At 37.0% G+C, this 25,739-nt stretch overlaps 7 protein-coding genes across 7 annotated transcripts; 4 read left to right on the top strand and 3 right to left on the bottom strand.

The window, feature by feature from the left end:
* Positions 1-19: 19 nt before the first annotated feature.
* Positions 20-2,053, bottom strand: FDP41_006897 (uncharacterized protein; the record flags this gene model as incomplete). Its single annotated transcript, XM_044710581.1, has 1 exon — positions 20-2,053. The coding sequence occupies one exon, from the start codon at positions 2,051-2,053 to the stop codon at positions 20-22; it is 2,034 nt and encodes a 677-aa protein (XP_044559000.1).
* Positions 2,054-2,326: 273 nt separating this feature from the next.
* On the bottom strand, positions 2,327-5,692 carry FDP41_006896 (uncharacterized protein; the record flags this gene model as incomplete). The annotated part of the gene is made up of 1 exon (XM_044710580.1): positions 2,327-5,692. One exon carries the CDS (start codon positions 5,690-5,692, stop codon positions 2,327-2,329), a length of 3,366 nt encoding a protein of 1,121 aa, XP_044558999.1.
* Positions 5,693-5,925: 233 nt separating this feature from the next.
* Positions 5,926-7,017, top strand: FDP41_006895 (uncharacterized protein; the record flags this gene model as incomplete). The annotated part of the gene is made up of 1 exon (XM_044710579.1): positions 5,926-7,017. One exon carries the CDS (start codon positions 5,926-5,928, stop codon positions 7,015-7,017), a length of 1,092 nt encoding a protein of 363 aa, XP_044558998.1.
* A 1,407-nt stretch (positions 7,018-8,424) lies between these two features.
* On the top strand, positions 8,425-9,777 carry FDP41_006894 (uncharacterized protein; the record flags this gene model as incomplete). The annotated part of the gene is made up of 1 exon (XM_044710578.1): positions 8,425-9,777. The coding sequence occupies one exon, from the start codon at positions 8,425-8,427 to the stop codon at positions 9,775-9,777; it is 1,353 nt and encodes a 450-aa protein (XP_044558997.1).
* Positions 9,778-10,220: 443 nt separating this feature from the next.
* FDP41_006893 (uncharacterized protein) lies at positions 10,221-11,878 on the bottom strand (the record flags this gene model as incomplete). The annotated part of the gene is made up of 4 exons (XM_044710577.1): positions 10,221-10,462; positions 10,544-10,922; positions 11,038-11,205; positions 11,636-11,878. The coding sequence occupies 4 exons, from the start codon at positions 11,876-11,878 to the stop codon at positions 10,221-10,223; spliced, it is 1,032 nt and encodes a 343-aa protein (XP_044558996.1).
* A 1,302-nt stretch (positions 11,879-13,180) lies between these two features.
* Positions 13,181-18,912, top strand: FDP41_006892 (uncharacterized protein; the record flags this gene model as incomplete). The annotated part of the gene is made up of 16 exons (XM_044710576.1): positions 13,181-13,878; positions 13,955-14,891; positions 14,970-15,041; positions 15,087-15,180; positions 15,242-15,255; positions 15,314-15,858; positions 15,905-16,070; positions 16,124-16,387; positions 16,489-16,495; positions 16,548-16,673; positions 16,765-17,329; positions 17,393-18,012; positions 18,112-18,252; positions 18,333-18,353; positions 18,499-18,566; positions 18,670-18,912. 16 exons carry the CDS (start codon positions 13,181-13,183, stop codon positions 18,910-18,912), a joined length of 4,581 nt encoding a protein of 1,526 aa, XP_044558995.1.
* A 2,714-nt stretch (positions 18,913-21,626) lies between these two features.
* On the top strand, positions 21,627-24,577 carry FDP41_006891 (uncharacterized protein; the record flags this gene model as incomplete). Its single annotated transcript, XM_044710575.1, has 3 exons — positions 21,627-22,036; positions 22,084-22,575; positions 22,750-24,577. The coding sequence occupies 3 exons, from the start codon at positions 21,627-21,629 to the stop codon at positions 24,575-24,577; spliced, it is 2,730 nt and encodes a 909-aa protein (XP_044558994.1).
* Positions 24,578-25,739: the final 1,162 nt, after the last annotated feature.

The raw sequence follows: 25,739 nt of genomic DNA, 5'->3' as shown, positions 1-25,739 counted from the left end.
ACACACGGGGAAACAAGAATTATTTTTCATCATCATGATTCAATGAAATGAGAGAAAGAGTTTCATCTCGGATTCTGTAATACCATTGCATTCTTCGTTCTGCATATTCGAGATAATTAAAATCAATGGTTGAGAACATGTGTTGTAACATGCTCCAGATAGACCAATGTAAATTGCTCACCAAACTCATGACATTGGCTTGTCTTCTGAATAATTCTAATTGTTCCTCACTCACAGAGGATCCTTCAAAATAGCTTTGCAAAAAGAGTGTTTGTTGTTCCCTAGTTGGAAATGCTTGTGGATTGATACACAAACCTCCAAATTCACAAAAGAAATTTCCAATATCGAATGCAGAGTAATTGTATCCACAATATTCAAAATCAATTAAATGATAGGAATGGTTTTCCTTTTCGTTGTAAATAATATTGTGAGCTCCAATGTCATTGTGACAAAATGATACTGGAAAGTCTTTGCAATAGGATTGGATGAGGTTGACCTCCTTCTCTAACTGATCCATGTCAAGCACACTTGGAATGGAGTCACTACTCTTGTTAAATTCCTCACGTCTGCTTTTTAAAAGATCAAGCCAACGATGAGTTCGCTCAAACACAACAGGTTTAACATGGTGTGCGTTGCGGTGATTGTTGTGGTGAGGCTTGCAAGAAGAAGACTCACTTTGAAACGACGGAACATGAATCGAATGTATTGCCTTCATAAGTTTGGCAATTTGCAAATAATGATCTTTAGCTCCACCTAACTCATCAAGTCCAATCCCTTCAAAATATCTGTAGATGAGCCCATTTTGAAATTTGCAATAAATGGACGGTGCCAACTCTGGATAATGTAAAGAAATTTGCTGAATGTAGTGCAATTCAGCTTTACGATCGATGAGATTTTCAGAGTTTTGCCCAAAGCAACGCACAAGAACCTTCTTTGGATTTGAAAGGTGGTCAAGAGTGTTGGTGTTTTGGTGATGATGTTGTTCTTCCCCATTGTGGTCGTCATGATTGTGACGAAGAAAATGTACCAAATACAATCGATTTGTAGTACCCCCAGTTAATTGCTTGATGTGAATATATTTCTGAAGAATGAGTTGCCAAAATTCAACATGATCATTCCTAGTCTTTTCATTCAACCCAGCCATGTCATTTTCATGGTGTGAATCTCGAGATAGAGAACACGAAACGTTGATTGTGGATGTAGGAATTGAATCAATCAAGTATTGTTGTTGTTGTTGTGGATTATTACCATCTCCGTGAATGATTTGATGAGGATTAATGGTTGGTGATTCGATGGCAGAAATGGTCGTCGAAGTGACCATATCCGAAGGTATTCCACTCGAGAAAGATCCCACAGAAGTATTATCATTTTCATTACCACTTTGAACTTTTTCGTCATCCTCTTCACCATTGAGGGTATCATCATTATTTTCATAATTGTACACAGGAATACGACTGTCATGATGGTGATCGAAATGAAATGGTGATGAGGGAGAGTAAATTGATGTTGTCAATAGTTGTTGTGGTTGCAGCTGTTGTTGTTCGGTGGTGGTGTTGCCATTTTCCTCTTCGGAGGTAATTGGCGAGTTCATTGATTCTTCATAAAAATCCTCTTCCGAAATTGACTCGTTTGAATTTGAAAAGATACCTCCCATAAAACGATGAGGAAAAGCCTTGTAAACCAGTTGAGCAATTTTGATATTAATTTCTTCTGAGGTAATGTCTGTTTCTTGAATGGGAATGGACATATGATCCAATGAGAGAGGCTCTGAAGAGGATAATGGTGAGGACCCCTTCAGAATGGCTGGATGAAACTCTTCATTCCGATGATGATGAGGTGGTTGTTGTTCAAGTTGGTCCAAGCGAATAGTGTTGAATGATTGGTCGGTGGTGGTGTTGGTGGTGGAATCATGATTACGAGCGCTGTCGCGACCACTAGTGACCATCAAAGATTCATTCCCTCCCTCAAAGCTACAACAGTTGATGCATCGCTGCGATAGGAAAGATTTCGTGTCAACCGACAAGGAAGGACTCAGGATATTGTTTGTTTGCATTTTTTTGAGGCAGGTGATTATTTGGAACTTGTTTTGATTTGGAAACGTTCATTACGGGGTTGATGGAGATCGTATTGTGTTCGAATTGGTCAAGGAGAATTGAAATTGCAAAATCTTCCATGAATGAACACATGCGTGACGTTGCATGATGGTTCAACAACGGGAGGTTTCAAAAACAGTGAAATGGTGAACTTTTTATTTTCCTTTGCAACTTTGCAAACTAGTTCAAAAACCACTAGAAAAAGTGTGACATGGTTCAATAGTTCTAGAATTTTACAAGAATTCATCGGCGGATAAGGTGGTGGAGGTTGTGGTAGTGGCTGTTGAGGATGGTTGTGACGAAGAAGAGGTGGAGGAAGATACAGGTGAAGGTTTTGAGGGAGATGGAGGTAGAGGGCGCGAGATAGTCAATTGATCATTGGCTAAAAGTGAAGAGTTGTGATCTTCATCTTCTTCTTGTTCATGATGGTCAAACATGTCATCCTCATCTTCCAGCTCGTCACCTCTCAATACATCATCTCTCGACCATAATTTACCCTCTCTCAAAAAGTGGCTAATGAACTGAGCTCTTGCTCGTTGCTCCTCAAAATATTTGGATGATTCATCATGATGAGTGTGAGGTTTATCTTGGTGTGGTGGTCGAATTAAAACTCGAGAGAAAATAATGGCAACCTCGTCTTGAGTGAGACCATTAGATTTTTTGTGTTTGAGGCATTCTCTCAAGAAAGACATCAAATAGTGGAATGTGTTGCAATGAGCATCATTCAACATGGAAATCAAATGGTAGCAGGTTGCTGGATTTGCACTTGCATTGAGACTCATTTGATAAAATTTGAATGGAACTACAGGTTCTCTGAGAGACTCTAAAAATGTTATCAAAGCTTCAGCAATAGAGTGACAAGACACTGGGTTTGTGATTGGTAATCCTTCGTCTAAGCAATCTCTAATGTAATGAACCTCTTTAGCAGTTCCAGAATATTTAAATAACCCCTCCTCTTTCAATCCTTTTTGATAAAGTAAATCGATGAGTCTCCATAGCTCTTTAGGAACTTTGAGATCTTTCTCAAAGCTTGATAATTCCAGTCCGTCATCTTTTCTTTGAATTGGATACTTTTGTTTGACAAGTTGGTCAAGTGTTGATCCAAAACATGACTTGACATAATTACCAGTGATAGAAATGAAATGATCTCTACCATTTTTCAAGTGGAGAATTAAAATATCGTCAATGGTGTCATCACCGCTCAATAACTTTGGCGCTCTTTGAGAATTAACTTGAATGGTAACCTTAATTTCCTCAGTCTCTCCAGGAATTACATATCCTTCAAGTGGTTGAATGGTCACATAGGGTTTACATGGCTGTGACTCTTGAGGTTTTGGTACAAATTGATATTCGCAAACCACTTGGCCAGTGTTATGCAAACAGACAGTTTGTGTAATGGGCTCATCGTATTTCACATTCTCATAATTGATGGATTGGCCAGTAATTGCAACTTCCGGCAACATGTCATTCTCAAGCTTATCCAGCATTTTGATGATATCCAAGTAACACTTCTTGTACTTTTCTTCTACAATCTTCTTCACTCCGACCTCAAACCACGAGGTCACTGGCTTGTGATCTGACATTTTATATTCCTTGAATGATTTGTACGATTTTTGAACAATTCTTCCCCTTTCATCCTCTCTCCATAAAATACGATCTGTATATGATGGCACTCTGCCCTTTTCACTGGTATCATAGGTGTCTGTGCCACTATCAAACTTGTAGGTTGGATCAAAGGTAATTTCTCCTTCACAGAAGCCAACAAAGGCGTTTTGTGCATTCTTTTCGATCATTAGTTGATCATATTTCATAAGGAATTTGTAGTCTTGTTTCTTAATCTTTTCTCTCACGATAAGGTTTGGTTGATTGATTCTATAATTCAAATCTCCAAACCAAAAGAAAAATTCATGTTGGTCAGGTCTGTATAGGAATGGATTTCCAAAATCTGCTTTTTTGCAAATATCGTGGAAATTTTGATTTCTTCTCTCGACAGCACCCATATGAGGAGCCAAGTGGGCTGTAATGAAACAAAATGTAGAGTCGAAAATTTTAAATCGAATTCCAACACCACCCTTATTACCCATCATACCCATAATGCCAACACCTTCTGCACAGTTTCTTATTTCTGTCACTTCATTGGCCAAAGATTCCTTAACCAAAACGCAATGATATATACCAACAAGTTGGCGAGCAGTAATCAATTTGTATCGGTGTTGTTTGGTTTCCTCTGCAAATGTTTTTATGAAGAGGTTTTGCCATTCCTGTCCAGTTTCGGTTTCCTCCTTAAGAAGAGCTCCTGCTGTCATGTCAATTTCTTGCATACCTATGGAGTAAATATCAGCTTCAAATTCATCCAATAATAGCCATTTTGCTAAACTTGTGTCCGGTGAAGGAAATTTGTTGTTCACATTCCAGGTGCAGACCACAACCGAAAGAGGTGTAATTTCCGTAAATTCTTCTTCTTTTGCTTTGAGTTGTCTTTGAATCCAGTTGTCTTTTCGAGAAGCCTCGTGTTGTAATGGATTCGGAGAAGTGTTAATGGTTGCTTTTTGGGCAATGTCAGTGGGAGTACTAGAGCCGTTTGATGATGAAGGCAATACTTGCCTATTAGCTTTTTTGAACATGTCAATTGAAATGTCCTGGTTGTCTTCTGACTTATTCTTTTGTTCTTTGTCTCGTTGCATACGTTGCGTGTAGTAGTGATGCCATTGTCTTTCTTCATTGTCTGATGCTGTTCCGTCATGAAGAGCATCCATATCCACAAGAAATTCCGATAATGACAATTCTGCTGTGGACTTTAGCAGGGAAATACGATTATTCGCTTTTGTCTCTGTTTTTGGTGGAGGTAAATCTAGTAGGGGTTGAGATGAAATTGAATCCGAAACGTATGTCGTTGCAGATGTTGTAGAACTTGTTGTTGTGAATGAAGGATGGCCAGGTTGATCATTTACGAGTTTACAGACTTTTATGAGAGAAGAAACGACCACCCATTGAGTACTTGCAGATTCACTCTGAAGATTGTACACTGTAGCTTGGCTTTTAAAGTACAAATCAAAGTGAATCTCATCTACAATTTTAATTCCAAAATCGTGCTTTTTGATCAGTTGGAAATCTCTTATTCGGAACGTTTTGTTATCCATGGAATAGTCCAAAAACATGATGGCAACATTTGTTGGAACGTCCTTGTGGGCGATCAAGGCCATTAAAACTGGCTCACTTTCTTTCTTGGTAAAAACTGTTGTACTTTTTGATGCCGGCACACTCTTTTCCGAGGATGAGGCTTGTTTTCCTGATGACAACGAGGAGGAAGTACTATTAGAACTTGAGGAGGTTGTTGTTGTGTTTTTGCTGTTATTTCCCGTTGTCGTGCTTGAGGAATTTGTTGTTGTTGTTGAAGAGGATGGCATCAAACCTCCTGGTCCATGCCTCTTATAGACGTTAACCAGAAATTTCACCTGGTCATCCTGTTGCAGCACCGATTTCACAAACGCTGTTTTAATTTCCTGATGATGATGAGCCGCGTGGTTATTGTTTGTGTGTTGATTGTGAGAAGACGATGATGAGGAGGAGGAAGAAGATTGTGGTTGAGGCTGCTGCATTTTTCTTTTGCGTGAATATATGCGGATGGTCTCCTCTCATAAAAGTACGAGAGAGGCAGACAATGAAAGGATGGTGGTTGTTGTTGATTTTTCTGGTTTGGTATTATTGAATCCCTGTCGTCATGATACGGATAGCCCCTTGTTGTTATTATAGGTTCAACTGAAGCGCAATCAAAAGAAAAAAGAATTTGTTGGTTGTAAATAATAATGGACTGAATCGAAAAAATTAAAAAATGTTGAAACGAATTCTTCCTTCTTCGTCCTCTTCATCACCAAAATTCTTGTTGAAGAGGCTAGCCGTAACTGGCACGATTAGTTGTAATAGCAACAACAACAACATCATGGTGAATGGAGCAATGGCTTCCGTGCTGTTCAATAACAACAACAACAATCATTCTATGAAAAACTTTCATATATCATCCTTCATGACCGCAGCGGAAACAACACTATCAGGAAACAAACAAACCAAATACCACATCAACACTCACGTGGTTACTCCAAACAAGCACAAATTTCCACTCGTTAACCCTGAGAAAATTAACAAAATGGCTCTTGCCAAAGCACTCTCTGCCAATATTGCTACAGGTACCAAGAAAGTGATGGATGCCAGTAAGTCGGTCATTCCATCCTTTGAAATTCAACCAGAGGCAATGGTAAAAAGTTTAACAACAGGAGAATTTACTGAGATGATTAAACTTCATCCATACTTGTTTAATTGTACTCCAAGAAAGGACATTTTATATTTGATGGTCAAGTGGCAATTAGCAAAGAGAAGACAGGGTACTCACAAAACAAAACATCGTTTTGAAGTTGCCTTCACGAAGAAGAAAATGTCTCCACAAAAGGGTACCGGTAATGCCAGACATGGAGATCGTGCTGCTCCACAATTTAGAGGAGGTGGTCATGCTATGGCAATCCGTCCTCGTTCCTACGCTTATCATCTCAATAAGAAGGTTAGAAGACTTGCTTTGCGTATGGCCCTCACCACAAAATATCAACAAGGAAAGTTGATCATTGTTGACGATTTTTCAGTGGACACCTACAAGACCAAATACATTGCTGGTCTCATTAAGAATACATTTTTCCCAGATGCCGATTCTCATCCAAAGGAATTGAAAGATAGAGGAGTTTTATTAATTGATGGCGAGGAAAAAAACAAAAACTTTGAAAAGGGATCATTCATTTTACACTATGCAGATTATATTTCCGTAAATGGTTTGAATGTCTACGACATGCTAAGAAGAGAAAAACTTGTACTTTCCAAGAGCGCATTAGAAGCCCTTATGAAAAAGTATGACAAGTATATTAAGGCTGAATATTATTAAAACAATTTATTGGATTTTTTTCAATTTGAGAAGTTTACAATATTGCGTAAACACGGTCATTTCGACGACTAGCAAGCTTTTCTGATGTTTCAACATGGTGGATTAAGAGTGGCATCACGAGCGTTGATACATTTGACAGTTTCAAAAGAAGTCCTATCACAAGTGAGAGCTCTTAAAAGCTCATCGGTGTCTCCAATTAACATTGACATTAATTCAATAATATTAGTTCTGCTCTGTGGAAATCAAACGTGGTCTTTCTGAGGGTTCCTCAACATGATCGATCTTTCTTCTATTTACTGTTCGGAGAAAGACAATTCGCTTGAGATGGGATTGTTACAAGTGGTGGTCATCGAAATCGTTGTTGAACAAACGGACACGCTTTCAAAAGTGGAATAATTAAGTAGAGAATTACCATTTTAGATTGTTTAATCGGCAGGAATCAGTTAATAAGTTTCTTCCGGAATGCATCTCGAATAGAGGTACGAGTCCTCATGAGAGCACAAATCTCGTTGAATGGATATAATTGCCAACAAGTATCCTCACTTGTCCTCAATTTCCCATGACTACAAGTTTCCTAATGCTTCCACTGTTGTACTCTGTTTGCAAGAGTGGGTATTCATCAAAATTTTGAAACTGTCAAAGAAGTCATTATGTCAGGTGAATGAAATTTGTTTATTTTCTTCACATGCTGTTAAACGTACTAGTTTCATCATGATGAAACATGTTGTCATGATTCAGAATCTCTCAGAGAAACCATCGATGTCTCCCAGCTCCCTTCATGTTCCTTCTCAATAAAATCAATGACGACCCACACCCACCTGTCACTACTCAAAAGCACCAATCTCTCCACAAACAAGAACAACAATGGAAAGAAATTGGATGAATCTTCCATACCAAACATGACATGCAAGCAAAGACCTACATAATTGTGTGTCCTTATGCATTTACATCTTGTCCCACTTTTCATCTCATTCACTTTCCTGTCATTTTCCCTTCTCGGAAAGTTGATACAGTTCGCAACAACTCCAAACAATTTGTGGGAAAGCATTACTCAGAGTTGTTCTTTGTAAATCCACGCATTTGTCACATTTCCTGACTGTTCGATTACGAGCGGACAGTGTACCCTTCAAATGTCATATCGAAGCAGTCCGGATTAAAATCGACTCAGAAATTTGAAAGCACCACCGAATATTGCGAACACAAAAAATCACGGCAACAACTTTGAATCCCATTGCCCCTCATTCTGCGCCGCAGTTTTATCGCAATAACAACAACACCACACGAACCGTCGTTTTGATAAGTGATTTCAAGTGATTTTCTATCCTTTCCTGTTGTTGCTTTTTGGACAAATTTCATTCACTCAACTGCCAGTTGTCAGTTTTTGCTGATTTTTCACAGTGACCTTCCATGACCACCATTAACGACCCACGTCATCATCATCCACTCCTCTCTCATCAATTAGAATTGAATACAGAGTTATCATATGAATCTTCTGGTGCTATGGCCACAACCAAAGGTTTTGCATGCACCTCTTCACTTGGTGAATGTCCCTCTGCGATGACATTTGACAGCAAAATTAAAAAACAAAGAAAGACAGGTTCGACTAAAGTAGAGCAAGCCAAACACAAGAAAAAGAAACGTTCTCTAATTGAAGAAATTGTCAAGAACACACCTTCTGCAACAACTGCCACTTGTCATTCCCCTCACTTGTCATCCACGTCTTGCTCACCCTTAATCCATTCTCCCACTCGTCGACGATCTCCAACAAACTCATCCCTTGTCTCTTATCCACAACAACAAGTTTCTTCTTCCACCATGTTTATCGATTGTTCCAATTCCATTTCACATCAACAACAAAAGAATTTATGGACCTCTTCCATGCATGCATCATCAGAACAAGCATTGTTGTGTTCTGGAAATGCTCCTCTTGCTCTTTCAGAACACACAAGAGATCCCCACGATGAAGGTGGCGACATGTGTCAAGTGATTTTGACGAATTGGAAATCACGATCAGAGACAAGACAATGGATTAAAAAGTGCATTAATGAAACGACAACAACGACGAGTGATTCCTCCTCTCCTTTATTGATGAAGAAGAAACATCAAAAGAAGATACAACAACGATCTGACCTCTCTCGTGCCACAATGGATCCAAGTGAAAGAATCTTTCCTAATGGCCATCCGATTCGAATTATCACTCATTCTCCTCCAATGACAGCCACGACATGTACAGGAACAACAACAACTACAAGCAACTCGAGTAATTCCTCAAAGTCCAATTCGAGCTCGAATCAAAAACATGGTGTGTTGCCAACGTATGTTTACACGACTTGTCCATTGCCATTTCAAAAACAAAAAGTTCATTCAAGTCTTCATGAATCAGGAAGCACCAACAACCAAACGCAAATGTTGGCATTGCCCTCTAAAGATTATATTTCGAACGAACCATCTTCATCATGGAATCATCGCATTGAATCGTTTGATTGTTTTGGAGATAAGACTACTCTATCAGAAATTGTCTTTTCAAAACAAAATTCAGTGTCCTTGGATTTGAGGATGACGAGGATGGAAGATCAAATGCTGCCACAAGTAGCAGTACTGTCGACACCTCCTCCTCTACCACAACATCTTGATGCTTTGGATGGCTCCTTTCCATTAATGTTGCAACATTTCCCTCGAAAGGAATCTTTGGAGGATCAACATCGACCAATGATGTTGCCAAGTTTCAGAGAGTTTGTTTCAACATTGGGTTTGCAATGAAACTCTTTGAATGCTTTCGATTGGTGCTACATGTCGAATGGAAATTATTGGTTTCTTTCAAAGAAGATTTAGAATTGGTACTATCATTGAAATGAAGTACATATCGACAACAAGTTTTTAACTTTGAATAAAACATTCAACTCACAATTTTGAATCATCACAGCCGTGTTTGCAATCCCAATGAGACTTGGGCATTCAAAGATGGAAACCACACTGTGTGTTGAACCAATTTTCCTTGTGTGGATAGTTAAGGATTGCAACTTTGGATTCTTGAAAACCAAAAAATTACAATTTCTGCAATAAGAGATCGTCAAATAATTTAATGTACTTTTGCAAAATTCGCAAATGAAATGTCATGTGCGTGAATTGGGATGTTAAATCAAAATCTTGTTGAGTGAATAATTTCACTTCACCATCGCTCAGAAAAACACTGTTTGAAAATTTTACAAAGAATAACCCAAATCTGTGATAAGGTTAGCAATAGCAGCCATTTGTGGGCCTTGCTTGGTAGCATATTGAGAGGAGCTGTATCCGAACCAATCAAAACATCCTTGTGCATTCATTGGATTGAAATATGAGACAGCAACTTGTGGATACACAACAATAATGTTGTTCAATTCAGCATGTTTGTTGTAGCCAGCATTGGCAACATAGGAGGTACCAATAACACTAGCTCCTTGATTGCCTGTTTTTCAAACAATTTGGAATGAGAATGTACAATATCCATGTATGAGCAATTTGAGATTAGACAGTGAGTACTACTTACATCCGTGGAAAGCAATAGAGACTTTACATTGAGCACCTTGTTGACAAGCAGTAGGAATGTAAATGTAGCCATTGGAATCAAAAGAGCTAGCACTATATCTTCCACTTTGTTTGTAGGTGAACAAGTTTCCACTCACAGCACCTCCTCCAGTCTTAAAGTCAGGATAGACTTGTTTGAAAAAGTTACCAGCACCATCAACACCACAATTGTTAATGTAAGGAGAGCCCAAATATCCACACGAGTTTCCATAATCATTGGTGATCATGGAGTGTTGAGCTGGTGTGTTGAAATCGGTCACAATATTGGACTTGCTCACTCCAAAGTAGTTGGTATACTGATCGAGAAGCTTTGACATGACTCCAGGAGCAACCACCGAGTCCTATCATGTGTTCAAAGATGGTGCAGAGAAGTGTTCATAGTTGCGACAGAACAATATCGATGAAAAGTGAAGCAAATCAGTAAAATTTCACTGCCAAAATCATATCACCACATACCTGAGTACCAGAGAATAGGTAAATCTTGTGATTCTTCACGTTCGATGAAGGATCAATCAAACCTTGCTTCTCGTACGATGACACAGTGCCGGAAATGGAGCTGAGAGAAATACTTCCTGGTGACTTCATACAAGCCATGAGAGCATTCAACAATTGACCTTGAGCGCACTATTAGGAGAGTGGAAAACCACCAACAAATTTCGCGAAAAACCCACAAGTCATAATCAACATGGAATCATGGACACAAATATTCGCGTTTTCGGTCAATTTTGAAATTCGTCGTCATCACACAAATTAAAAAGCAGCGAATTAGTGTGATAGGCGACCATCATGATCACCATCATATAAACAAAAGTAAGCCGTTATCATGAGGTATTATATGAGAGAGTGAAAATGAATGATCGTTCAGGATGGTTCATGGTGAGGTCGTGGACGCGTCATTGCGATGATGAGATGAAAAATATTTTATGGGTATTATTCATCGGGTCATCAGGGATGGGATCAAATAGTACGGTGATGAGTGTGGGCGTTACATAAAAAGGTTTTCACAGAATTCATTGAAATTCAAACAACAATTACAGCACACGCACACACTTACATCATAGGGACCTCCAGCAACAATACCACTTCCCTTTACAGACTTGGAAAAGGCCACTTGAAATTGAACTGCCATAAATCCTCCAGCAGAAATTCCTGATACACTCAATGAGCCAGGTTCAATATTGTATCGCTTGATATCAATCTGTTCCTGTGCGAGAACGGCACAAGAAGAAGAAGAGGCATTGAATACGACGCACCACACAGCCACAAGAACAACAACGGCCAACGCGAGAAGCTTCATTTTTTGAGGATGCATTCATTGGTGGAGAAAAATCGCGCATTCCAGGAGCAGCTCCTGTGGTTCAGGAGTTGAGATTACAATAATGGGCTCACCAATTCAATCGTACTTTTGGAAGCCCTAAAATGTGTGTACTCTGTGGATCAGAATGAATCAGTAATGAATATTCGCTATTTATTATCATACATTTATCTTCTGTTGAACGGTTTTCAATATCACCCATTTGATCTTTAACTATTTACACTCGTAGTGGAATGATTTTTTGTCTCAGCGACCGAGAAATCGCGACTTGATCAAGCGCTGAGACAAAAATCGTTCGCATTTGACAACCACAAAAAACATCATTTCAAGCCAAACCGAACATTCTTATGGTCACCTCCTTCACACGAAGGAAGACCAATCCAGCCTCGAGATAACGAATATTTGACCAACTCACCCAACGAACAAGACAACGAGTTTATGAAACTCGATTTGGTGTATCTCGAATTTTTTCGAGGTCTTTTTATAATCTTGAGATTCTTGAAGATCGAACTAGAACATGACGAATCATCGCACAACAATAATTTGGTTTTTAACAAAAAATTACCTTACCTTCGTTTCCTTGAAAAGATTCCTTGTGAGGTTTTTATTGTTGTTGTTGATATTGTTGAACATTTAGTTGTTGTGGAAGTAGTCGTATCTAAGCAGTCAGTAGTGCATCTTCTTCTTGAGATTCTTCTTATCATGAGTACAAGCGATTCAGGTACCAGCAGTACCTCATCAACGTCTTCTCGGTTTTCATTGGCCTCTCAAATTAAGGAACAGGTCATCTCTCGGATCGTTCAGCTTCGCCGTTCAAAGCCTCTGAATTCTTGGCGAGCACTGATCCTCACGAATATTGTGGAGATTTACTTTTACTATTGCGTATTGCTGCTTCCGACCATTCGGGATTATCCTTGGGGAACCATAGGGAATTATGTGTTTCTTGTTTTGAATTTTCCGAGCACGCTACTGTTGCATTGGCTTTCCTATTCGCAATCCTTGATTGCCTCGATCGTGATCATGAGCATGGTTGGACTCTCACTCGTTCTATTGACCTTTACCTTATTCATCTATTCAACTAGCAGCAGGAAATGGCGGTCAAAAGTTCGACAACTGCTTTTTGCATTCATGTATCTGTGCAAAATGTTTCATATTGTCATGCTGTTTGTTTGGGTGGGTTATTTTGATTGTAGCTTGGTGAGCGTGTTGCCTTACTCAACAACGAAAGTTCTCCACCGTTTCAAGACACCCCAAATAGCATGTCTTGACTCTACAAACACTACCATGATTGGACTTGTTATTTTCTTTATCTGTACTCTCTATGTATTGATAGTCATTGCAGAAGTGGTGACATTTGACACTCATGCACTAAGCAACAGAAATTTATTTTCAAATTCAAGCTTGACTTTCCCCATATTCATACGAACGATGGCATTTGTGAGCGTCATACAAATGTTTGCAATTCCACAAAGTTATGCGTTCATTTCGGCAATTACTAACATGTTAATCTCAATGGCATCAATAGCTTTACTATTTAGGACTCTTCCATTTAATAAGCGATGGATGAATTCAGTGTTTTTTGGATGGGCTTGGGGGCAGTGCGGAGCAAGCATTGGTTCTCTAGTTACATCTCTTTCTAATTCTGGCAATGAACAAGAATTAGGAATTGGATTGGCCATCTTGACAGTTGCATTAATTATAATTGGAGTAGTTTTTGGTGTGTTATCCATGGAGCTCTATACTCGATGGTTATTGAATGACCTCATCAAGCGAATAGCGAAGCAAGCATTAAGCATTGATGGAGTCGAAGAAGCTTTATCAAACACAAACGAAACAAAAATACTACCGCGCCATGCTCTAACAGAGGCCGTTTTTTGCATTTATCAACAAATGAGCAAGAATCAAAATTTCAAAGCTTTATGCTTGCTGTTTAAGTGCTCTCTTCAGGATTTTCAAAAAGAGCTAATCGTTGATCATGTCAGGTAAGTTGAATTCTTGTCGTGACACCGGATCAAGGTACATCAAAGTCGTGACTTCATTCAATTTAATGATTCAAAGATGCCTTTTCTCTGATGTCGCTTTTTCATTCGCGAAAGCCACTCTCCAATACAAATCGGAGGAGTCAAATGTTATAATTGGAGCTTCTGAAACGTTTGCCTTCGCCAAGACCGACTCTAACACGCACACCCTTAGTGTGGAGCTTCTCATGAAATTACAAAGATCAACCTTCAATTTTGCGACAATTCTTGCTTGTGCTATCAAGATCAAGGAGGTGCAATCAATTTCCGATTCTTCTCATCATGATTCAGCTGCCTCCAAAAATTATACCAGCGTTCAAATCATCAAAAGAAATCGAGAACCATTATTATCCTTATATAGAGATTTTTGGAAAGAAATGCTAAATGATCCAATAAGCATTTCCACACTCATGAAAATTTCAAAAAAGGTCAATGACTTGGTCGAAGAAAGCCAAGCCATATTTAATCAACTACTACGACACAAAACAAAATCAACGTTGCAGCTCTACGCCTCGTTTGTTGAGCTTATTTATTTCGATAAGGAACTGGCCAATACTTTATACCAGGAAGCGAACTCTATTGAAGATCATCGAACTCCAAAACCTATTTTTCAGTCTGTCAAATACGCCAAACCTAATAAGATCATTCCTTCAGAGAGCCAAGAACAGGTATCAATCCATGAAGATGATGGAGCATCCCACATCTTCGAGGAATGCCCTAGCGAAACAGCTCGTCCTGAGCTGAAGAAAGACTTTCTTTTTAGGAACGGTTTAAAAACTCCACGCTCAAACAGCTTGCTTCGAACTTTGTTTATAATTTATGTCCTCTTGGGTGTAGGTCTAATATCGGGCAGCATTGTAATGTCTGGATACCAATTCACTTTTATCAAGAGTAGCATTATGGAGCTGAGGACCATTTGCACTCCGCAACTCGTCCCTGTTTCCGTGATTCGTAATTTGAGAAGCTTCCAAAACTGGGTAAGTTAATCGTTTTCCTTTTTTTTTCTTTCAGAGGATGGGAACAAGGTTATGATACTCAACGATTTTTCTAAATAGCTTGCCTTGTTTGTTATTGATGACCATCAGTGGCCAGATTACAGAGATGGATACAAATTTATTCAAAAAATGGTAGGTTATTGCAACTGATGAAGAAAAGGACTTTAAAGGTTGTAGGATTTTATTGATGAGCATTTACAACTTTTGAAGGAAGATTTACAAATATTGCACGATCTAATCAAACTAGGACAAGAGGTTGTTTTTGATGCAGGTACGTGACATGTCAAAGAAGATATTTCAATATCACTATTGAATCATAAAAATCCATTTAGCGACGTATACTGAGGTAAGCAAGCCTAAATTTTGCTTCATTTTATTCAAACAAAATACTTGAACAAAAATAGTATGGAAAAAAATTATATACCCTTAATATTCCTAGTGTGTACTCTGTAAATGGAACTGATCATTGGAAGAGAAATCAATATACAGGAACTCCTAGTTTAAGAAATGCACCCATTGTTGAAATTACAAACTCTTTAATTCGATACATTGAACTGGTTCGTGCTGAATTCCCTGAACAATGTGTGACCTATGTCAATCAATCTTCACTAACTTTACAAGTTCAACAGCAGCTTAAAGCAATTATCGCAAACTCCACATATATGAATCCAGTTAACAATTATAATTTTATGTTTCTATGGTTGAATTCAAAAAACACAGACAAAATTTATGAAACATTTTGCAATAATTATATTGAGAAACTACGAAATCTTACACAGGATCTGATATTACAGTCACAATATTACTTTATTGCGTCGTTATGCATTTATTTGATCGTATCACTGTTGTTTATTGTTTACATACAGTATGAGCTGTCATTTGTACCAAGATTGATGAAAGTGTTGAACAAACATTTGCAGAAAGACATTGTTGGAAAAATATATCAATCGTAAGTTGATCAAACTAAACACTATGATTTCATACAACCGTTGTAGTGTGTCACAAAAAACATACGTCGAAACATCCTTAGAAAGAGCTGTGACGTCCAAAGCAATGTCCTCTAATATCATGTTAGTTCTTGTTGTTGCATGCATAGGCTTTCTAGTACCATTTTGTATTGGAATGTTTTTTTTTGAGGCCAGACTGAATGCAAAATCTGCTGTAAGTATATTCTTCATGTTGATCATTACAAATAGCTACTCCTTTTCTAATAGCTATTCACCTTCACCAATGTTGGGTTGAGTGCGAACATTATTGGTTATATACAACAATCAAGCTTTTTAATGACCGAGATGCTGACTTACTACGCATTAGGAAGAGAGAGTTTCAGATCAGAAACTACCACTCAAATAGGTACATTTTATGGACATCCATACTTCAAGAATCATGACTTCCAAACACTGTACTCGACTGTTCTTTTATCCTCTAATAATTTATCAGAAAATTGGAATGAACTTATTTATGGAGATGTCAATAAGGTAAATTTTCTTAATTTGATTTCTCGAGTTGAGGATCACATTGTATAACGAAATATTTTCACAATGTTATGTTCATTTAATATCTGACCTGTTTAAAAAAGCCTGACGGTAAGTTTGTTAACTGATGAAATATTTTTGGTGACTTAAATTTTCAAAACAGACGACCCAGTGATAGGCCTTTATTCAGATCTTGACCAATTATTGAAAGGTCAAGGCAATTGTTCTAGCTATTTAGAGCAATACAACATTGAAATGAACGCTCAAAATGTACTTGAATACTGTTTAGGTAAGTTTATTAGAGAGTAGAAACATGTGTGCAAAAAGGAAACTTTTTTCTATTGATGTTTCTCATTATTGCACATTTTACCCACTTACAGGTATTGAAAAGGTGGTAACAGATTATTTAACTCAAATAACTCAAATTAGCGAAGCCACAAGGGACTTTCTTTTGTTTGAAACCAATACAACCTCTACCTCTGTGGACTTGAATTTATACATGCGCCACAATGATTTGTTTCGTCTCACTATTCCAATGAACAGGAAACTTCAAGTTTACATGCAAAATTTTGTAAGATCTAGCGTTGAATTGCACGATTCAATCTTAGTTTCATTAAGCGTGATTGGATTTATATTATTGGTAGGATGTAGTGTTTTGTTACAGAAAATGATTACAAATCACTCCAATATTCTTCAAAAAACAAGAATGATGCTTAATCATGTTCCTGTTGATGTGTTAGATAGAGATGACGTTTTAAGAAATTTAGCACTATATAATGCATACCCAAATATTATAACAGAGAAGATCAAATCAACAACTTTGAATAATTTATCTGCTTCTACTACAGCATCAAGCATTTCTAATTTAATAAGCTCACATGTATATGGTACTATAATACTTAATTCAAAGGGAGAGATTGAAATCTTTAACTCAGCTGCTCATAGGTAAGGGTTTTAAAAATTGTGATTGAAAAATCATTCATTCAATACCTATTATCATGTCAACAGGTGTTTTGGTTCGAAACCCGTCGACGTTTTAGGACTTCAGTTTTATAAGCTTATTGATCCGATCTCTGAAGAAAAGGTAAAAAAGACGATAGATTCCATTTATTCGAGCGCTGTTAAATCTGAAAAAGCAGGAGACTCTTCGACATCAACTTTGAACGAGACTCTTGAGAATGTACAGTGTATTCGAGTGAACCTGACAAAATTTCCGGCCTGTTTGTCAATTTTTTCGACAAAATTTGTCGATAAGGGTATTGTGATTGTAATTGTTATCAGAGATATTACTTCAGAGTTAAAACAACAAATATTATTAGCAGAAGAAAAGAAAACATCTGAAAATCTCTTGAAAAACATTTTGCCTGACGCGGTCGCCAATCGGTTAAAGAAAGGGGAGACCTTTATTTGTGAGAAATTCTCTGACATTACTTGCTTTTTCAGTGACATGGTGGGATTTACAAAAATTAGTAGCAAAATGATTGCCACTGATTTGGTAATAATGCTTAATTTTATTGTCAATGGATTTGATGCTCTCACTGAAAAGTATAACATTGAGAAAATCAAAACGATTGGAGATGCTTATTTTTGTGTTGCAGGCTTGCATGGGGACTCATCTGATCATCCAGGTATGTTATTATTGGATTTCCATTTTGCATCATCATGCTTTGTAATTTCAACCAATATTGACAATGAATATTACTTTACAATTTCATTTATTAATTCAGAACGAATGCTTCGCATGGCTATAGAAACATTCCATGTTGTGCAGCAATTTAATCAAGGACAATCACAAATTGGCCAACCTCTCGATTTAATCAATATTCGAATTGGTTTAAATAACGGTGGAGTGATCGCAGGTGTTATAGGTAAGCTTGCAACCATGCACTTTTATTCTTGCTAATCGAACATTTTCCAATATGGTCTTCCAAATCTACACACATTATAGGAACAAAGAAGTTTGCTTATGGTATGTGTTCATGTCATTTCACTATTTAATTCACAATTTGTGTTTGGTTTGGATGTGAACTATTGCTAATATTGTTTTCCATTTCTATTCAAATTTATGTGAATTGCTAATATTAATATTGTTTTCGTACGTATTGACTTCATAGATCTTTGGGGAGATACTATTAATGTTGCTTCACGGATGGAATCCACATCACTACCAGGAAGAATTCAGGTTTGTATTGTTAAGAATTGAGCTTGTTTCGATTACCTTATACACGAATCATCAACTATTCACACAATGATCATTCGTACTCCAATCTGACTTGAATCCACAGGTATCAAGGTCAACCTATGAGAGGATTTATGATCTTGGCTTTGATTTTGAAGAGAGACAAATCGAAGTGAAAGGAAAAGGAATGACACAGTGCTATTTGTTGCATCAGTCTCATCATGTGGACCCATTGACACCCTTAAAAACTCACGTTTTTGTAGAGATGGACGAAGATTCTAGTCCTGCAACGACATCGATGAACAATGCTCCCATATCGCTCATTGCAACTTCGATGGAGGACAATTAATAACTTCGATGGAGGACATTTAATAGACACTGAACCTTGATTCAAATCAATCCAACAACGACCTTCCTTGCAAGGAATGGCTGTTCTTGAAGGTCTTCTGAAGGTTGGAAAGGGTTCTTCAATCCGGAATTTTTTCACGGGTGGCCAACTCCAGCGAATTTTTTTGTGAACACACAAAGCTACGAGAAAACTTTTCGCTGCAAATTTTAATAAAACAACGATCATAGGATGATTTTATGATGTTTCAATCCATCAAAACTTGCCAATTCAATTTATTGTTGCTGACACATGAAGGAAACACCACATCACTAATGGTGTCTCAAAACGATGAATTAAAAATTTGTCACGTCCATGGAGGACTGAAATTGTGACTGAGTAGAAGATGAACATTCCCGCTCATCGCAATCACATGATCGACACCATCTCCCTCTCAAACAGTCATTACACACTTTCAAACCACAATCCTTACATGGGGTTAACGATAAACATGATTTGTGACATGAATTGCATAGAAATGTTGGCATGTTTGGATGGCAGGTCTTACAACGGCCATCATAGTAACATTTATAACATGCTGAATTTTGACATTGAGTACATTTAGAAACAGCATTGGTTAATCTGCGACAACAGTTGCAATTAATAATTATGCATATGGAACAGCGTTGACATTCCCCAAAATAGGAACATTTCTCGCGTTTTGTCGAGATTACCATAAAACTTAATAAGCAATCCAATAGCATCATAAAATGCACAATGTGAATTGTTGACATAATCGATGTTAAAATGTTCAATCAATACATCCTCAGCAAAAACTAGTTTATTTTTCCCTGTCTTTGTCGTTTTACGAGGAAGACAATTATGTAAAGTCGACTCTGATTTCATTAATTGGAGAGAATCAACAAAAACAATATTGTCATAATTAAATTCAGGAGACTTTCCGAAAAATTCTTTTGCAAAAACTTTGAAGTCTAAACAGTCGCCATTGTGAGCTATTAAATAAGTTTTCCCTTGAGAGTTATTACTTTAAAATTGAATAATATCGTTCACATGACTTTCAATAGGTAGTTTTGATCTCAAATTGTTCAAATTCAATCCAGTTATTCCTTGTGCTTGGCTAGAAATGGCTTTACCAGGATTAACTAAGCCATACAAAACAACTCCAGCCAAAACAATATTCTGTAATTTTTGGTCACTTTTCCAGTGCTTTTCATCACACATAACCCTCCTCTAATTTCTATTTCATCATATGAAATTATGATCTTGTTACTAATATTATTCATTGCCATGGCTTTAACAACATCTTTCAAATCATTGTCAGCAAGTTTTCCAAAAGACAAGTCGGGAAGATAGCTCTTAATTGTTGAGATAGATGGAAGCAATAAATTAAGCTTATCCAATGCGTTTTCGGATGTTATAATGTCGCCAGTAGAATTTCCTTTCAAGACATTCCACAAACGAGAGCCACCATAAAATCGAAGTAATAAACACCAATGAATAATACACTCTCAATTAATTCTTCGAATTTCTTAATTTTAGTATCTCGTCGAGAAATTTTTGCTTTCAATGATTTGATGACATTTTTGTATTCTTGTGTCTTGGCAGCAAGGTGATTCATTTTGGTGTTTTGATTTTCAATCGTTCGCTGATAATGACGTAATTTTGTGTCATAACATTCATAACATTTTTCACAAACTCCATATTTGTTGAGATTGCAATTATTACAGTCGATGCTAAAAAACTAAATTCACCATGGTGATTGAAATTCACCTTTCCGAAGGTATGGTTATTGTGTAATATGGTCCCAGATGTCGTCAGTAAATAGCTCACTTTTTCGAAAGAAATGCCTTTACACCGAGTGTTATCTTCTTTGCAATTACTACAGCACTTGTTGTCGGAATGTTTGCATTGACCGAAATTATCGGGAACGATTGAGATGATATCTTTCACTCCTTTTGGTTGTTTTTGAATTGCGATGATAACAGGGTTGATGATGTGACGGGTGTTTTTGAAATTGTTGATATTGTTGTAATGTGTGTTGCATAGCAAAAGTGTATCATTTGACTTCTCTGTTCCGCTTATGGTGATGTTTGTTGGCATGGAGTGTGAAGCCTTTTATGAAGCAAATACAGCAACGTTTGGTTTTCAATTCATATTTGAGTATTACTATGTCTATTATTCAAGGATTTCAAGTTGCCTGTTTAACCTTTCTTCGCGCTTTCCCTTTAATTCAATCAAGTTCAATGACCCCTTTTTTAATCTGCAGGTTTTTATTATATATTAGGCCTCACAGCACCAAACTGAAGAATATGAAACTAAATGGAATGAAACCACTACCATATGAAAATCATGATTTCAGCGTGCTTAATTGTAGAACAATTCAACTCTGGATCGATTTCTCAAGAATGGTCGGTTTCTATTTTTAAACTTTAAAAAAATGTTCTTTTCCAAAGAACTATCAAATATTATTTTTCCTTTGTTTCCCATATCAAAGCATCATTCTTCCACAAAAGGAGTTAATATAAATCTCATGAAACCTTAATCTCACAAATGGTCAAGATCCCATTAGTTCATTGAGATCTTTTCATTGAGATTCGGTTGGAAAACAATGAATCTATATTTCTCGAAAGCAAAAGAAGACTTCCTTTCTATTTTTAAACTTTAATAAAATAATCAACTCTCTCCAACGAACAAACAAAACGGAATAGTATCAAGAAATGGTTCCCCACAAACAGAGAAAGCAAAGAGAACGTGCGATGGATGAGAATGATGAAGAGAGAGTGGAAGAGGCTCTTCCTCTTGGAAATTCTGAATTCAAAATAAAATATGATTCCGATGATGAGAAAGAAGAAGAAAGTGAACCAAAGTTGTATGAAGAGAAGAAAGCAAAAAAACCAAAACAAAGCAACTCAAACTCGGATGAATGTATCAAAACCTCATCATCTTCAATTATGGAGGACGAAGAGGAAGAGGAGGAGGAGAAATCATCAAATCCATCTTTATCAGGTGTTGCTTCATCATCAGGTATTACATCACCACCACAATCAACACAACCAACCGCTCCTACTCAACAACAAGCGTCCATAGTGGTTCTTTCATTCAAAAATTACAAGAAATGGACAAAGAAGTTGCTTCTTTGTTGATTTTGGATGATGGTGGAGCCTCATTGGACAGGGATGGTGTACAATCTCTCTATGACGCTCGTTTCAAAGGAACCTCTCTGGATAACATTGTTCAGGATATCAAGAGGCCTCTTGATATCCACGATGTAGATTTTGCAATTAAAGCCATGACTCAAAGCAAAGACTTTTCTCATGTTTCTGAAAGTACTTGCAAGAGCGTGGTAAATTGGGTGAACAATACTTTGATGCCCAAACTTTTTGATCTGTGGAACAAAGATCAAACAAAGGATGCATTGCGCCAACCAGAATTAAATGGTGGGGCTGGATTGAGAGATGATCAAACTAAACCTTTATATGATGCGAATTTTGATGGAAAATCTCTCTCAAAAATTGTCTTTGAGTTCGAGAAGGCTCAACAAAGTGGAAATGAACAGACTCTCAATGATATCATGGAAGAAGTATTTAAAAATGACAAGGATGCTCGTGACAAGGTGAAGAATTGGATAAAAAACGAGTTGATAGAAAAAAACAAGATAGAAGTGCCGTTATTCGACTCTGAAGAACAGACAATATTTCCCCTTACCTCTCTTGGTACAAAAATATTCACGGTTATTAATTCACAACGGGACCTTTTACAACTTATACAAGCCCATATTGGTGTTACCACTAATTGAACACTGAAACCTGACGTTTTAAATGCTTCAAAAACATTACTCAGCTCTTTTGGATACGATTTTGAGTTTGTTGATAGGGAGAACAGTGTTCAGGTAATTTTGAAAGAATTTGAAACATATGCTAATTTTTATGAACGAAATGAGAAGTTGGAAAAATGGAATATTGTACTCCCTTTTATTGCAGCAGCTCCTGGAGTTGGTAAATCAAAGCTACTTAAGGAAGTTGGGTTAAAGTTATTCAAAGAACACTTTAGAAAAGACACGTTATGTTTTCCTCTCTTTGTTTCTTATGGAAATGGTACAAAATTTGATCCTGAAAATGAAAAGAAATCAGTTGAATCGTTGTTAAAAAGAATGGTATTATCCTTTATATGCTCTTGTACTTATGAAAACCACGCAATGATTTTTCAAAATATCAAAAATGTCACATTTGACAGCATTACAATAGCAGATGTATTGAATTGCATTACTTATTTATTGGGAAACCAAAAGATAGACTTTTTTCTTGCTATTGATGAAGCCCATGAAGCCGATACTAATATTAATAACAAATGGAATCAACTGAGAATGATTATGTCTGCAATTGGACAATATATGCAACTCAAGCAATTGAAATTATATCCTGTATTTGCTGGCACATATCATACAGTCATCGAAGAGAATTTAAAAAGCACTTACTCTCCTCAATTTGTTCCAATTAACGCATTGCTTTCTTATAACAACTTGGCCAAAATATTTGATCATTTAGCCGGTAATGAAAAATATAAGGACAAGATGAAATCATGGAGAACTAATGCCGAGTTTAGACATTACGTTAGACTGTTCGCAGGATTTCCAAGAGGAATTGAATATTTCCTTTATAATTATCTTACTAGAGACTGTACAATTAGAGAAGCATGGGAAAGTGCAAGAGCTGAATTGGGAAGAAAATATAAGATTGCGATACCTATGAAAGATGCACTTTTAATCTTAGCATTAATTTTCACAAGAAGAGAAGTGAATAAGAGCATGTTAGTTGGATCGGTAACATTGTCCTATCTGGAAGACAAAGGTTATATTATGATCAACGAGGAAAAAGATGGATGTTTTAGAATAGTATATCCTCCCATTTTAATGTCTTCCATGATATACGATTCATATTGGAGAGGAATTTTTGAGGAACTGTTTTTTGTGATGCCATCAATCAAACTTTACGGGCTTAATTGGGAAGATGTTGTACAAAAATACCTCTTTTTGAAGTTGACATTTATTTCTCAATCACAGGATAGAATTGAAGGTTCATTCACATTTAAGGATTTATTTCCATTCGCAAAAATGAATCACAATACTTTTAATCTCGCTTTGAAGCCGATACCTAAGAACGTCTATTTAGATCAATCAAGAAAACAAATCCAAGATGAAATCTCTTCATTAGAATTGGGTAGCCTTTCATTGAAAATGAATTCTATTACCGACTGCTATATAGTCAAAAATTCCACCGCAGCTCAAGCAGGAGATATTATTATATTTGGTTTGCAACTTAGAAATGAAGACTTGTTACTCATTCATGTTCAATGTAAATGGTCAGACTCTGCCAAAACCTCAGAATCATATGAATCATTGATGAACGAACAGGAAAAGAATGACAAATGTTCAATATTGGACAAAAAAGTAAGAAATATTACGGTAATAATAACTGGAAAACCAATTTCAAATCTACCAGACGATAATGATTTGCCAGATGATATGATAATTATTTGCAAAGACAACTTTTCAGAATATTTTGGAACATTTTCTGACAGCATGAAATTTCTTTGCGCCAAACATATACTGCATATTAATGAATGCACTTTAAATGATTTGCAAAGTTTCCTGGCATTGGAGAAACAATAGCTCAGTATATCATTGACATTCGTGGCAATAATGGTTTCGTAGATTTTACGGACATGGAAACCAAAATACTCAACTCTAAAATCAAAACAAAAAACAAAATCATTCAGATACTGAAGAACATAGAAATCATGTTTTAAAATATACGTTGATTTGGGATTTATTGCCAAACAATTCACACCATTAAAGTATCCCATTCTGGGTAATATATTTCAAACTCCTATTCAATGAAAAATATTTTCTGCCTTTTCGTTGATAATTCTATTGACATTGTCGCCATGTAATTATTGATGACCTTAATATTGTCACGGGTTCACCGAGATTAACAATGTAAATTGTTTCGTTGTAAAGGATAATTCAAAAAAGATTAAAGAGATGAAGTGCCCTCAAAAAAAGGAAATTAAAAAAGGCTACAGCACTGCAGGTTCCCAAGTTGTCTCCAACCTCAATACTGATGCAGCTCGACGATGCTTAACTTCTCAAATCGGACGGGATGAGGTGCATTCATCGTGATATGGCCGTAGCCATTCTTGATCTTAAATTGCTTCTTTTCATTACTCTCTCGGACATAAAACAACGCTTTAGATTGGTCATTATTTCTCTCTATTGTGTCATTCTCGCAGGAATGACCAAGCCTTTCAGAATATGGCAAATTTTGTCTATTCATTCCAATTCTTTCCAACAATTTCTTTCATTTATAAAAAGAATCACAAAAAAAATTGAACCCAAAAATTCATTATTCACCTTAGGAATCCGGATCATGGTTGCGATCCTCTCTTGTCACAGCATTACATTGGTAGTGGTTTCACATTAGCGTCGTAAGACTCCCACCTGCCCTTTGTAGGCTTATGATAGATACCCTCCAACCGGTGTCGTAGGTTCGTTAATGAGATCTATGATGTAGGGTGGAGTTATTGCCCTGCCGTATTTCAGTGAATAGCACGGACCACCCCCAGAATTCCCATAACAGGTTCATCTCAACACTGAGTTCATAGAGTAGGCACGCAAATCCCTAAGCTATATAGATTCAAATCACAGGTCCCATAGACCTTCGTTGAATCTAGAAACATCTCCGAATCCTATATGTGTATCATGACGCTGCTAGTTCATTCAGGCTCCCCGACGATTGTTCATTACTCGCCACCCCCACCATAGCCCGTACATC

This window comes from Naegleria fowleri, assembly GCF_008403515.1.
Source record: "Naegleria fowleri strain ATCC 30894 chromosome Unknown tig53, whole genome shotgun sequence".
In the NCBI taxonomy this organism is placed as follows: domain Eukaryota; phylum Heterolobosea; class Eutetramitea; order Acrasida; family Naegleriidae; genus Naegleria; species Naegleria fowleri.
The sequence above is the reverse complement of the archived record's forward strand: the minus strand, read 5'-3'. Positions and strand labels throughout refer to the sequence as shown.